Source organism: Hermetia illucens, chromosome 2 (assembly GCF_905115235.1).
Source record: "Hermetia illucens chromosome 2, iHerIll2.2.curated.20191125, whole genome shotgun sequence".
NCBI lineage: Eukaryota > Metazoa > Arthropoda > Insecta > Diptera > Stratiomyidae > Hermetia > Hermetia illucens.
The window spans coordinates 102906237-102921230 of record NC_051850.1 but is presented as its reverse complement, the minus strand read 5'-3'; the positions used below and the strand labels follow the sequence as shown (position 1 = coordinate 102921230).

The 14994-nt window shown below is 37.8% G+C and overlaps 2 protein-coding genes across 10 annotated transcripts in view; both read right to left on the bottom strand.

Moving 5' to 3' along the window:
• LOC119649422 (palmitoyltransferase app) overlaps positions 1 to 6913 on the bottom strand; it is a 28431-nt gene extending 21518 nt beyond the window's left edge. The window contains exons 1-6 of one of the 6 annotated variants that reach the window (XM_038051566.1): positions 6610 to 6913; positions 1750 to 1855; positions 1285 to 1690; positions 1066 to 1226; positions 259 to 443; positions 60 to 171 (exon numbers count right to left, since the gene is read on the bottom strand). In XM_038051566.1, coding sequence (XP_037907494.1) covers positions 60 to 171; positions 259 to 443; positions 1066 to 1226; positions 1285 to 1466 — 640 coding nt within the window. In that variant the 5' untranslated portion in view covers positions 1467 to 1690; positions 1750 to 1855; positions 6610 to 6913. Of the gene's footprint in view, positions 1 to 59; positions 172 to 258; positions 444 to 1065; positions 1227 to 1284; positions 1691 to 1749; positions 1907 to 5426; positions 5675 to 5845; positions 5958 to 6609 lie in introns of those variants that run through there. The other 5 variants (XM_038051564.1, XM_038051567.1, XM_038051563.1 and 2 more) reach the window with 5 other exon arrangements.
• Positions 6914 to 12989: 6076 nt separating this feature from the next.
• The window catches only part of LOC119648022 (augmin complex subunit dgt6-like), a 37721-nt gene continuing 35716 nt past the window's right edge, over positions 12990 to 14994 (bottom strand). For all 4 annotated transcript variants that reach the window (XM_038049437.1, XM_038049434.1, XM_038049435.1 and 1 more), the window contains 4 exons: positions 14795 to 14992; positions 14658 to 14735; positions 13299 to 14601; positions 12990 to 13237 (listed from right to left, as the gene is read on the bottom strand). In XM_038049437.1, coding sequence (XP_037905365.1) covers positions 13028 to 13237; positions 13299 to 14601; positions 14658 to 14735; positions 14795 to 14992 — 1789 coding nt within the window. In that variant the 3' untranslated portion in view covers positions 12990 to 13027. The remainder of the gene's footprint in view (positions 13238 to 13298; positions 14602 to 14657; positions 14736 to 14794; positions 14993 to 14994) is intronic.

Here is a 14994-nt window from a genome sequence, read left to right as displayed (position 1 = left end):
AAAGTTCAATATACGCACTTGATCAGCTATGTCTAAAAAGGATCAAACGTAATACTCACATAAAACTAAATGCGTTATCGAGCATGCGAAAATAAATACAGCTAAGAATGCAAGAGAGACTAGAAACATATAAAAGAAACGATAGTTCCTTTTACCCACACAGTTCCCAACCTAAAACGAGGTAGCAAAATTAGATTATTTAATGAAATCCATAGAACTTTATACATATCTCTTAAGTCTCCGTGTTTAATCACTTACCCAAGGACAATGATGATCAAACCGGTCTACGCAATTATCACATAAACTGCAGTGTGAAGCACGTGGGGGCCTGAATATTTTACATGTAAAGCAATACTTTAATTTGACTGTTTGTCCGCGAATTAAAACCTCTTTCGTTCTCGGGGGCGGACGATATGTTGGGCTGTTTAGTGAATTTGGCACTTCTGAAAAAAGGTTTCATTAATATTTAAAACAGATAAATATCTTCAGACCGTCCCAAATTATATGTCCTTGCTCATTCCCGAATAGTTTTAACTATGTATGCAGTCATAATGAGAAATGGAACCAAGAGGTCCCTACATCATAAAATGAAAAATTTCACCGATGTTTTTTTTCTTATAAATGTTAATGAATTTACCGTAAATCATAAATTTGAAAGAACGCAGATAACTATATTTTAGAAGGATTTTCAGTTTGACGTTAACGATAGTGAATAGCTTCATCATATAAAATAAAAACTATATGTTGGTGATTCAAATGTCAGACGGTAGAGACGAAATATTAAATCCGTATTCTTGCCCTAAATACCAAATAAAGATTATAATTGGCGTTCAGGGACTAAATAACCAACATTGGAAGCGATCCAGTAAGAAGACAGCCTATGTCAGCTCAGGTTTTCAACATGCGAGTAATTTTAATCTAATCCGAAAAGGCGTGAAATTGTGGATTAACAAGAAGGCTTACGTTGCAGTAAGATAAGCCTCTCATCTCCTTGACGACAATCCAAAGGATTACAAAACAAAAACATAACATTTGGAAAGGTTCTTCTAATGCGTATATTCTAACCAATTTGCTTTTCTATATAAGCAGCCTCATCAAGGGAAGCGCGTGGTATAACTCCTGGATCTGTAAATGTTGTACGAAGTAGGGAACTCATGGTGAAGAAGTATAAAATAGCACCGATTACTGGAATAGCGGGTGTGATTTTTGTAGCTAGAAAAGGGCAACTGAAATTAAGAAATTAGATTAGTAATCAGTGGTGCACAAATTATCTAAAGGACATACTCAAATGCGAAAAATAAAGCGCTTGTTCCGGTGATAAGAAAACATGTCAAATAAAATACTCCGGTGTGCGGCGCCGACATCAAAATGCCATCACAATAAAATCTATTGCGTCCAGCGAATAATTCCCATTTGCGTGTAACGCGCGTGTTAGGAGCCATAGTACAACAACACAACAAATTCATTTAAAATAGTTTTAGGTTGGCCGATAGTCCAATATATAAAATTGCTTTCGAAAATTGGACCACTTATTGCAACCACGCATAGACATTGGAGATGATGTTTTAGCTTTAATTGTTTTCGTTCGTTGACGCTGTTGTGGCTAGATGTCGTTACCGTGTGTTCCCAATATACCAATCCTCCTTGTTGTTCTTTTTAATTATTTATCATTATTGCAACTTTTTTCTTCCTGCAAAGAGATTTTCTGTTTTCATATTATTCTTATAAAAATTTACAGCGTAATTGTACTTATTCTACCCACGGCAGTGACACGAAGCTCACACTATGCTGATTGTAATCATTTGTAGCAGACACACTGCTTGTTATTAATTTCTTGCGTCAAATCTTCGTGGATCTGTATAGTGTGTAATTAGAATAGGCTACTCATTCTAGATTCTAGATAAAACTGATCAATAGATCGACTTTAATAACAAATGTATGCTGGATAAATTTTGCATGTAATATGATTAAATGTATAACCTGAACTTCAAGCAAAAATTTCAATTTGAAATTAATTAGAGTAAAAAAATGCAAAAAGCATTTTCAAGAAGAATCCATTCATTTTTGCGCAATTTAAGACCAAGGGTGACAAACGATATATTGCAAAGTGTTGATGAAATTTCTAAATATGAGCAATCTTTACATATGCAAGTGGTTGGGAAAAGAAGAACTTATCGTAAATAGAAACATAAGTGCGCTTCTTACAGAAAAAAATCTAAAGCAATGTAGATGCATTATTCTCACATTGAGTTCAAACAGGATGGCTCGCCGGTAGTTAAAGTTTATAAAAACTACTGCCTATCTTGTAAATATCTTCGCGAAGTAACGATTTCCATTAGGTGTAACGCGTTATCTGCTTTGCTTCTGGTTATTCCTTGCCATCCAAATTGTGGAGTGCTACGCACTAGCGTATATTTCCGATATAATGGAGAAGGAAGTTCCTATAAGTGATATTTTGATCGTAATAGATGATCTGAACGTTCTGTAAATAGCTTACTTGGACATGTAATGGAACGTATGTTCTTACTGACAGTAACAACAACGGTAAAAGGTTTATAAACTTCCACCGCTTTCCATTCACGATGCTGAGCAGTTGAGGAGGAGCACTTCACCACGATTCTGAATCCTATAATATCCGATGAAGTTCCACCTCTTGAGGATGATAGACAAGCCAGCGAAACATGCGAACACGAATCACTCCTCCAAACAGAAGCGAAATTATCTTTATCAACACACTCAAATGGAGTAAGGCCAATGGCATTGATGGTCTCACTGCCAAACTTTTTCTAGTACTACAGTCTCTGCAGAGTGGTTATTTTTACTCATTTCTAAATTCTTGAAATCTGTCATCTTTTCCAGTGAATGGAAGAAGGGGATGATCGCTGAGATTTCGGAGAAGGACACTCGTTTTGGATGCAACAAGTGGACCGCTGTTTGTGAGCTTAATGCTGTCGCGAAGACATTATCAAAAACCATACTGGGCGCATCAAGAAACACTTCAAAGGCTTAATCGATAGGAAGTCGATTTGTATGACTCTCGCTCTCTTGTCGAGCCATAGACCTTGGTCAAATAACATCGGATTTAGGAGCAGGATCGAACTGAAGATAAAAAGCACCAAAATCAAGACTTTCTGGCTGGCTGCAAATCGTACTCTCCCTATCTGCATTAAAGGGCACTGTCTTTAATTTATATATCTAGTAAACTTTTCTATTGGCGACAGCATCAAACTTACTGCCACTCGGGCATTAATAGCGCAAAATCCACTTACTGTTTTACCGATAATATGGCAGTTGGCAGAAAACGAGAGAATATGACAATACTTTGTTTCTCCAATATGCAATTCTTTAATACAGTGGAATCCCAATATTTCATATTCTCGGTTAATTCGTACAAAGTTGCCTGTCCCTGGAAAAAATCCCGATAAATCATAAAAACAATGCATTTGGAGGCCTCGATATTTCGTATTATTTTTATGCTGGAGGGCACTTTAATTCTATGTTGCCAAAAAAATTTTAAGCTCCTGGGAATTACTGTTAATCTGAGACACCCTCTAAACTTTTAGGCAAATAGTGTCGCTTAGAAGTCATATTTTAATAAAAAATATTATGTTTTAATAACAAATTCTCAATGATTTTTTGGCTTCATATAATCATTCTGTTCAAATATATTAATTTTTTTCACTAAAAAACAGGATTTTTTATTACGTTAAATTAACAAATTTCTATTACAAATACTTACAGGAAACTTTTAGCAATCCTTTAAAAACATACACAAATTATTTATAGATTAACAAGATTCAGCAAGATATTACTTTTTTGACGTGATTTTTCTGAGATGTGTCCAAATAAACGTCTTATAATTCGTATCTAGAACATAAAAACCTCGGGATTCCATACTATTTTGAAAAAGGGAGAGAGGACAGTGATAAATGATTCGTAGCAAGTTATGTAATTCCTACAGTATCAAAGCATATTAGATAACTCGCCCACTGATATCTAACCTGAATGTCGGCGTAATTATTTAAGTGAAATTAAAACAGACTAGAGAGTCCGTTATAGACAAGTGTTGATGGAAGAGCCTGCTTCCATCCTGACAACAGCCCAACCAAGAACACGCAGTAAATGTCAGCTCTGCGAGAAATTCGGTGGTTTGGAGCCAGAAACTAAATCATAGAACGTGAATCTATAAACTTGCTTACTTTATTAACCCATGCATATAGTGGTTTCATTGCTATTTCTGAGTTTTCCTGATGCCACTAAATAAGGCTGCTTGATGAAGCCCTTTATTATCTCAGCTCCACACTTCAAAAGCACTACAGGCAAGACGATCCGATGCCGAGAAAGAAGAGAGTAGAAGGATGATTTCAACAGTTATGTCGGCGAAAAGGCAGAAGGGAATAAGTGCCATGGTGATCAAGGCTTTGGTACACACAATGGAGTGACCAGCATATCGTTGATTTAGCCGAGATTCAGGATCTTGTACTTGTCGAGATGATTTACTAAATGATTGCATTTTTCCTACATTTTATAGTGGCGATCTTCTTGAATTCATTAACAACAAAGCCATTTCCTAGGAAAGTTTCGCACCTTAACATCAGCCTTTGATTTCTATCCTACATACTTCTTCCTAACTCTTGCCTACAACGAATTATATTATGCATCGAAAAAAACGGGGCAAATTAAGAATAAAATACACAAAGGTCAAAGGCCAGTTCGGTAAGCAGCGCCAGCGATTCATCAACCGAGATACTTCGTTTTAAAATGATGAAATCCAAACGAAGGGCAGTAAGAAGAAACTCCCCTATCATAAATTTCTCCTCGATAGAACGCCGAGCAATTGGTAAACTGTAAAGCAAAGAAAGTTATTCACTTCACTACAAACACCTTTACCATAAACTGGACACTCAGAATGGTAAGGCAGATTTGTTTCGATTTGTCAAAAGTCGATACCAGTGCACACACGACCGCTTGTGTTAATAATAGGAAAGGCACGGCATCGAAGGAAGACAAACCAAATCGGGCAATTCAACAGGACCTGACAGCACTGCAGCTGACCTGTGGAAAGAAAAACGCCAGAACCCAACACTCCGGCTCAACCTAGGTATTGTAGAGGGCAGAACACCATCTGATTGGCCATACAGCATTACACTGCTCTATGTGGATTATGTTTTCTTAACATCTCCGTTAATTTCGTGCAATTTTATGCAACATGGTCTACAATTGAATCTGAATAAAAGTTCTTCCTAGATGATGCACAGTATCCATGTTCTATCTACATTTAGCTGGATGTAAATTGATAGCAAAATCATGATCGGAGAGTTATGCTTCGCATTCGCAACAGTGATTAGATTCTTATCAATTTAATTATCATAACCCCATGGATAATGGTCCGCACTACTCCCCCGTGAAATTATAGTTCAAAATACCTTACAAAGAATTATGGAGTAACCACAAAACTGCAGCCGGAACAGCAGCATAAATGGTGCGAATAAAAAGCTACGAATTCAAATACGATTTAACTTCGACGGAGACTTTACTACTCAAAGCACAAGTATGCCCCCACTATGTCAATCAATCAATCATCGGTGCAGGATGATTTAGAAAAAAATTCTCTCCCCATATCTCATTTTAAAAGGAAATAAATGTTCTCCTGGAAATAAATAAAACTTCACAATAATTTGACGGTTCAAAAACATCTGAAACAATTAGTGAAGATCCGATATGACAGCGAAGCACCCCCACACTCTTCCGAAACCGTTTCATCGTGAAACGTAACTTTGGTTAACAAATGTGAATCAAAGAGTCAACATCACCGACACAGAAAATAATCGAAAAAGCATTTTACCTGCCAACATTTTCTCATCTATCAGAAATTTAGCAATAAAGATATGATTTCACTCTGACTAATTGTTGGCTGCATGATAGCGCAGTTTCCACCTTATCAGCACCGCGAAGATTAACTGAATTTCTGTTTGCATAACGCAAGAAATCGGAATGATTTATTGGATGCAAGCTGCTCAGACTCTGCTGTTGGTGCCTGGCGTGTAGAGCGCTCGGCGCTGCAATAATGTGATAATCAACGCGCTAAAAGCCCAATGCACGTCATGTACTCGCAATTCGCAATTGTCTTCAATTGGAGCGATAGCGCTTTTAATAGCATTCGAATGACCTTCTCCATGACGTTGAAACGACCGTGAGAAATCTTGGGCTTCGGCTTAACAATCGAGACAATTGGCTCCGAATAAAAGACCACCCGAGTGCAGGGCTGAAGTGTGATAGGATAACGGAGTGCTTCAAGGAGCAGGCAAACACTTCAAAGCAAGTGGTTCAGAGGCTGGGCCCGACGAGACGCGCCATGACAACCTAAAAGGCTTTAAGTGCGTACAGAAGGGATTACCGAATTCGTTAGTCGCCCGACCTACGATTTAGTGGCACTTTTCACTGACCTTCCATAGTTACCTAAATTTGACCTGTTTTCTGCGTTTCTACGAATTAGCCACTGCAGATAATGTGTCATCTGTTTCTAATAGAAAAGCACATAGGGTGACATCCGACCCCGTTCCAAAAAGGTGCTCCCTCAGGGCCAACCAGTCCCATTTCGGTACTTACCCTTTTTGACATTTCACTTTTCACCAGTCGCAATCAGCAGCTTTTTGTCACTTGCTTTATCGGCACCTCTTCACTCACAATTTCAAGGTCGGCCGTTTCAAACCGTATCGTGTACACACGCAATACACTTTATCACGGCACTTGCAGATAATTTAGATCATTTTGCACAAGTATTCCTCACGCGAAATCAACTAAGCGAAATAAAAACAACAGAACTTGCCATCAACTTGTAAAACGTCAGATTCTCGTCAACTATCGTCGCCAAACCATCGATGGTAGATCTGTCTCCTTCTCGCACACGGTTTATTATGATTGCTTGATTGCTTATATGAATCACTCGCGACTTTTCAATAGAGTTGCCCAAAATTTGATGTTCTAAAATAACAATTTCAAGTAAAAAGAAATCATAGTGGTTTTCAATTGGAAAGTGGGGTGACGGTTACTGGCCTGGACAGAATATTTGTTGCTGCTAAAATTTATTCGGTTGTTTGTCTGTTTTTGTAAAAGGGGATTCGACTTTTTTACTAAAAGTATTATCGATGAAATTAAAAGAAGGTGATAAATATTGGAAAATTTAACGTTTCGTAACTGTAGGACCATTTTCAAAAGCAACAAATTTACCAATGGAAAGTTCAAATTAACGACCAATAGACACCTACTATTAATCTCCTAGTTCTCCGGGCAGTTATTAAGCTCGAAAAAGAGGTTTCCTATGATATTTCGTTAATGAGGTATTGTGGAATGTAGAGGACGGTGATATTCAACACTGCGAATGATGGCCGAAAGGCTGTCCTTTTAGTTTGTCTGCGAACAAGGGCGTCCAGGGAAACATTTACTTGTTGACGACTAGCACGAATTGGGTCATTATCTTCTTGGAATGTGAAATTAATTTGTGGACAGTGACGAATGTACATAAGTCTTTAGATTTTTTACGGAACTTTAATATATCCAATGCTAATTATATGCTACTGTTAAAGCTACCATACGATATTAAATGCTATTCAAAACATTCCCTTTGAGTAGAAAAACTATGGATCTTTTAGAAAATCGTCCTAATAACCAGCAAATCTATTTGTCCCTGCGAGGTTCACCTTTTTACACGAAAGAAGATAGAATCGGGCGTTTCCTTTACAAATCGAGAGCAAAGCTATGATTTCCTGTTCCTATTTTAAAACCGTACCAATGTGACGAAATTAGCTGTGAATGATCCCATATACATAATTAATTCGGAGTACGTTAACATTTTCTGAAAAAATCTGGACCATTGTGTTTACTCTTCTCTTCGAATTAACTTCAAATTCCAAGAAGATTATTCTCTTGCTATTCAACGAATAGGTTATTTGTATGCACCCGATTGTCCGCAGGCCTAAACTTAATGGAAACCTTTGGGCAGTCATCGTTTGACCCATTTACGAAAACAATATGCGGTTACATAATGTTAACGTTGAATGTGTAATTTAAGGCAATTCATGCATATCAGCATTTATCTAGATTTTAGGCCAAGACAATTTGCGCCCTAATTGATTGGCACTGCCGACTACATAGCAAAATGTATTTAAGTGTGAAACTTAAATGTAACCAGTGTATAAGTTCGAGGCATTTAAAATAATTCCTTAAGAAACTACCTCAAATTTGTTTAGCACAGATTTTTCTCCCCCACCCCACAAAAAAGAGATCTTCTAAAACCATTGGAGATATTATTTTTCCTCAATCTAGTAGATTAAACTACGACGATTGGCTATTAGGTTTCCACAGTAGGTGTTCATAAAAGAAGCGCCCTCTCACCAGTTCTCTTTCTTCTTGTTGTGGACACTTTCGTACGGACACCCAACGTCTAGCTCCCTGTACACTGCTCAATGCAAATGATGTTTTCCAAGTTGATCTTGAGCAACTTGTCCAAAAGCAGAATATAGCCTCATGCAACACGATCTCAGATTGAATTTGAATGAAATGGCATTTTCGACGACCGATCCGAACGAAGAAGGCACTATGACTACAACTAATACTGACCTGCCGAGAACTGAGCGTTTACAATATCTTGGATAAATGTTGTGTGCCTAGGGTAAGCGACGTTGTTGAATTTGACGTTCTTTGCGATCGACGCATCAACGAAAATGTATCACAGTGCCATGCGCCCTGTCGCCCTTTATAGTTTTGAGTGATGGACGATTATAAAAGACAATGAAAGGCATATCGTAGTAATGGAAAGAGAGATCTTGTGTTGGACCAGTAGCATAAATGCAATGGGGTTGCACTGATTGTGGAAAGATTGCGAGAGATTCGTTCGATCGATGGTATGGATATGTAATTTGCACTGATGAAAACTCACTTGCCAAGACTGGCCTAACAATAGAAGTCAATGGGAAACGGCGACGCTCGCTAGATGGTGATTTAGTGAATTTGAGCCTATTCAGTTCAGGCTTTTACCGAGCAAAATGTGTCAACCGATCAAAAGAGCAACCCGCTTCTGAACGGGACAAAAGGCTGAAGAAGAAGAGATAACGACACCACAACGCCGAAAGTGTGGCCCTTAAAGTGTCAAGCCCGTGAGAATGATTCTGCACTAAGTAGCTTATTTTGGCTCAAAACTTCACAATTGGATATTCGGATAGAGATTTTTTTCTTCCCGGAACAATTGTTTTTATGCGACATTTCTCCAAACCCAACTGCATGCCGATATCCCTATTGAACTGGATGGTGATATCCAGCAAGGAGCGAAGTTGGTTCTCGTCTTTGGCATATAATTTGTGGTCGTCAATATACATTAAATGACTTAATGTACATTTCGACAATATGCCATGGTTGACTTGGAACCCGTATTTGCTTTCATGCAAGAGATGAGATAGTGGATTCAAAGTCAAACAAAACCACAGTGGGCTTAGAAAGTCGCCTTGGAAAATGCCACGCCTGATTGGTATCTCTCCTGATGTTTGTGTTTGTACCGATAGCTTCGTTTTCCAATTCTTCATCATTGTTCTGAGGAGAAGAACGATTTTCGGGTTAGTTTTGTACAAGCGTAAAACTTGCAGTAACCATTTCCACTTGTGTTCGTCCTCCTTAACCTATTCTTGCCTTTCTTGCGGAATAAACCTCCTTAACAAATCTGTAATTCGAATTGAAGGAATTGCTGTACTGTGTTTCAGCGGCTCCCCTCCTAACACCTTCCCTACCTTTGGAGGTAACCATGGAGCATTGTAACATTGGGGCTCTGTTGCAGGGCTGACTGGTTCCCCATTACTCGTGGGAATCAATTGGGGACTTTTGTTTTTTCTTGGGTTTATTTGCGTTGACACAATTTATTTTTTTTTTTTTTTAATTTCCTATTTTTCTATCGCTTATGCTAATCTTGGTAATTTTTAGATTTTTGGCCCTCTTTTTGGATAACATGCAGAGAAGCTGTTTATACCCAACCAATTTTATCATCGAACTGGAATGATCATGATCATGATCATGCAACACGGTTTCAGATTGAATCTGAATAAAACTGAATTTTTGAAGACCGATCCCCGTGAAACAGACACAATCACTGTCAGTGGCCCAGAACTGAGTGATTTAAATATCCCGGGTCAATGCTATCAGCCAATGGGGAACTGCGTTATGAAATTCCTTCACGCATTAACGCAACCTGGATGAAGTCGTGTTCCACAATTGGTGTTCTTTGTGATCGACGAATCAACGAACATCTCAAATCTAAAATTTACCGCAATGCCGTCCAACCTATCGCTCTCTTTAGTCCTGAGTGTTGACCGACTATAAAAGACAATGAACGGGGTCTCGTGATAATGGAAACGAATATGTTACGTTGGACTAGTGGCGTAACACGCTTTTATCACATCCGAAATGAGGACATCGAAAGTGGAAAAATTGCGAGATAGGCGTCACTCGCCAAGATTAGTCTGAATATCGATGGTAAGCGACTAAAAGGTCTGCCAAAACAACGGTAGTTTGATACGCTGAATGGTGATTTGAAAGCCTCGCAACTGCATTAAAGATCAGGTAAATGACAGAGCAAAATGTGAACGGGACAACGGCTAAAAAAAAGAGAAGAGTTTGATAGAGATAGATAGGACCGGAACGATTTTAATATTCTCAAGGCTATTGAGTTATTGAAACTCCTTAAAAGGGATACTGACTAACTATTTATTAGACATCTTGTAAAAACTTTGTCATTTGTATTGAAAAACTCAATGTCTACCACGATCACATTGGGAGGTCCTTCTGGAAAAATTTTACAGAATATTTTTAGCACAATTGTGGCTCTCTTTCACGGATGACGTTTGCGATATTGGTTTTGAATTCTTGAATTATTTCCAAAGGTGTTAAAACAAATGATATTGGGTGACAATTGGCATCACCGCGGTTTGCAAAATTAGATGTCCATTAAATTTGGTTTTTGATAAATCGATTACACTGTGTCGAACTTGGTTGCGACCTGTTGAAATAACAAGTCTTTCACATTAATTTCATTTAGAATAGATAATGTAACGCATTCCATTGAAAGTAACATTTACACAAATCCAAGAAGATTACACACCAGAGAGGCATATTCTAATTAAAATCCCAGATGTAAATAAAAATTTGTCAATGCCAATAGAAAAATGCTTGCATGGTTATAGTGAACAAATTCGAAATGAATTCTAATAATTTCACCTCACTTTGACAATTGCCATGTGAATAAAGGCGTTGGCACAGGCAATGAGGGTGGCGAGCGTATCGTTGACTTTTCCAATACTCACGACTTTGTATATGACAACACATGGTTTACAAAACCGTTTGTAATCGTGTAATCTTTCTAGATTTTATAGTGGCGACAGTAAGATATCGACTATATTCCCATAAGACGTCGCCTTTTCTCACCCTCACTGATAGTAAAGCCGTTCACTTCAACATCGGTCAATTGAGTGCTGTGATGCGACCCACACAAACTCATCTGGAATGCATTGCGGCAACGCTTTGCGCCAGAGGAGATTCTGTGCCGGTTTAAAAAGGTCATCCCGTGTGAAGGCCATTTTTTCGCTATTTTTTTGTGAAGAACTGGATAAGGTAAGGAAGGTACAAATATATACATACATATATTTATTAATATCTTGAGCATCTGTAGTAATTTTTTCAGCCCGGTAGCATTGTGCATTATTGAAATACAGAGCAACTTATACACCCATATCCAAAAAAGGTGTTTTTCTGCTGCCATGCTGGAGGGTGCTGTGATCATTTTAAAGGAAAAATGAAAACGGCATTTTAACATGCGGATTTACAAACAGTCCGCAAACAAACAGTGGCAGCAGATTTTCAACATGCAGTTTCGAGAAAAACGCATTTAAAAATCAGAATGCAATTATTAGTCATAAAATCTTAACTGACCATTAATCTACTATACCTAGTCCATAAGTCTTAGGTTTCTTGAAGAAACACTGTAAAGCCTGACTTCAATTCTTATGATTTTAGCGAAGTCATTCGAACGTCATTCAGACTGATAAATACGCGACATTTCACCTGTTTAACACTGTAATTTCCAAACAACTCCGAATATCAACAAATCACTTTGCGAATATATTCTACACTATATCTAGATACAATTGATGCCAAACAAAATTTGGTTACTCGGATTCGACACATTTGATTAAATTCCTCTACTGCAATCTGAAGAGTAAAGTTCAAAGCTTTGAAGGAAGCACACTTTCGGCACTCCTCTTTTTTATCATGGGCACTGACACGCGGAGCATTCAATATTCAACGCAGTGCTCTCTTTAGATGATGTTTTTCTAGCGTCTCACAATAAAGCTGATCCCGACCAAGTCGTGGAAGTGGAATAATTGCCTTATGCAGGCAGAATGGTTTTCGACTCAGACCACTGATCTCAATGAAACAGGTATTTCCACTGTCAGGTATGGCGACCTGATGAGAACTAAACGATTTAAATATTTGGCGCCAACTGTGAAGCGCGGTATGAGATTGCTTCACTGCACATTCCTCTTATGAGGACAAAGATGTTGCGTGGGATCAGTGGTGTGACATGATTTGATTATACCCAAAATAAGGATATCCACGATTGTATGGTCATGTAATGCGTATTGATGAGAGCTCACTAGCCATGATTGTCCTAAAAAGCGAAGTCGTTGGAAAACGATCAAAAGTCTGGGCGAAACAACGCTGGCTCGAGCGCATGACGGAGAAATGCTAACCAAAGAGAGAAAAAACATTTCCTAAATCTATTACTGATCGCAACGTGTCGTAACCTAAACGATTTTTAGCCAGTGACCAAGTCTTAAAAGTCTAAAATGTTTTCATCGCCACAACGGATATGTTATCGGTTAAATTTCCAGCATATATTCAATTAGGAATTAAATAAAAAATTTACACTTTACTCAGTAGCTATTTAACTTTGAATAAATCTTTATTTAAAATAAGCAATGAGTGTTTAACAAAAAGTTTCAAAACTGATGTCTTTTAGAATACTATCACTAACATTGGATATGGACTCATTAGCAAGATTAATACCAAGTTTCTTTTGAAAATCCGCGCAAAACTCGTTCATCACATTATCAATTTGATTTTCTTTATCGTCATCTCCATTTTGACGGGTGCAATCTGATTTTTCAGTATTTTTCGGAATTGCAATCGGTTTTACCTGAAATTCATTGATAATACAATTTTTGCAGACAATTAAGAATCACTAAAAATAACCTTACCTCAATTTCATGTTCCTCAATAAGTTCAGATTTAGTGATAGGTAAGTCATTGACTAAAATTTCAGGAATACTGAAGTCCTCAAAGTTGACTCTAATCAGAGAATCTAAGCGTCCTGATGGCGACTTTGTTATGGAATTCAAATCAATCTCATGAATAGATGTTCGTTGTCGTTTCTGAAAAATAAGACTCTCTGGAGTTAATTTCATGACGCGATTTTCCACAAATTTTTCCTTAATAACGTTGTGTCGATCAATCGTTTCTTTGATGAATGAATTACTTTGCGTACTTTTAATTGGCGTTACTTCGAAATCGGTACCAATGACAGTCTGCGAGATATTTTCCTTTTCTTTTGCAAACATATTCTCGTTTTCTCTAAATTTGGATGCGAGTAAGGAAAGGTTTGATTGGTTGAAGCGTTGCTGTTGGTTTCTACGTTTAGCTGATTTGGTTACAGTTCGTAAGAGTGTGTGAGGATCGATAATTTTTGAACTGTGGCCGCCAAACGATATATTCTTAGCTTGACCAGATTTCGGGATATACACTGTAGTCTGGTTGGCAAAACTAAATGATTTATCACCGTTATCTTCTAGAAGCGGTAGTCTAGCTTTACATGCATTGTCATTTTGCACATATATAGCGGGTGTAAACAGATACTTCGACTTTATACAATTTTCGGCAACAATGTTCGAACGACTCGGAGTATTTCCCAGTTTTTCAGAATCCCCTGACTTTGTGAGATCCTCCAAATCAACTTTTATCTCATCTACAATGCTTTCGAACTTGAAAATGTCGTTATCAAGCTGCGTTGCATCGTTTTGCAACTGGGCAACCTCATTCACTTCAAATTCATACTTGTCCATTTTCTTTGTTGTTACATCGCATTGTCCGCAAGCCTCCTCCAATGCAGGGAATATGCAATTGAATGCTTCGAATAGCGATTCCAGTTGGATTTTATTGTCCACGGTAATAATACCTTTCGGACATAATCCTGGATAATCGTTTTGAATAGTTTTATATGACGACATCAGTAAGTCTTTATCGCAAGGAAACTGGTGCTTCTCACTGTGAAACTTGTCAATTTCACTGGATAATCTGTCCAAATACTTTTCTGTTGCCTCCGTTTCATTTGCTTGACTTATAATGGTTTTCTCGAACAAATTATAATTCGTAAAAGCGAATTTTTGCAAAAACGCCTCATCTAACTGCTCCGGCGTCATGCTCACCTGCTGGCAAATTTCATTTAATTTATCACCTAATATTTTCGCATTTTCTCTTAAAATCGATTTTTGAGCATCGACTTTTCTGGAATAACAAAAAGCTTAGATGGGATATCAAATAAAGTGTAAATAAGTTCTTACTCTTTATATCTCACAGCCTCACGCATAAATTTTTCGTGACTTCGGACGATTCCTTGGACCTTATCATTCGTCAATGTTCTGGGCGAAATAAACAATGAAATCTGGGTCGTATCTTTTTAAACGCAGTTTTTACTTACAGTTTTCTTTTAGTAATGTTATCAGGCAGAGACTTCTCGACTTTCTTGGTTTCCTCATCGACAACGAAGTTAATCAAATCCGACAGTAATTTCATGAATTTCATTCCGCCTGGCATTACAACTAAGAAAACCTTTATTTCTCCCCAGCCTAAATTGTGCTTTTCATTTAAGTGATTGAGATATTGTACGGTTGTTGTTCT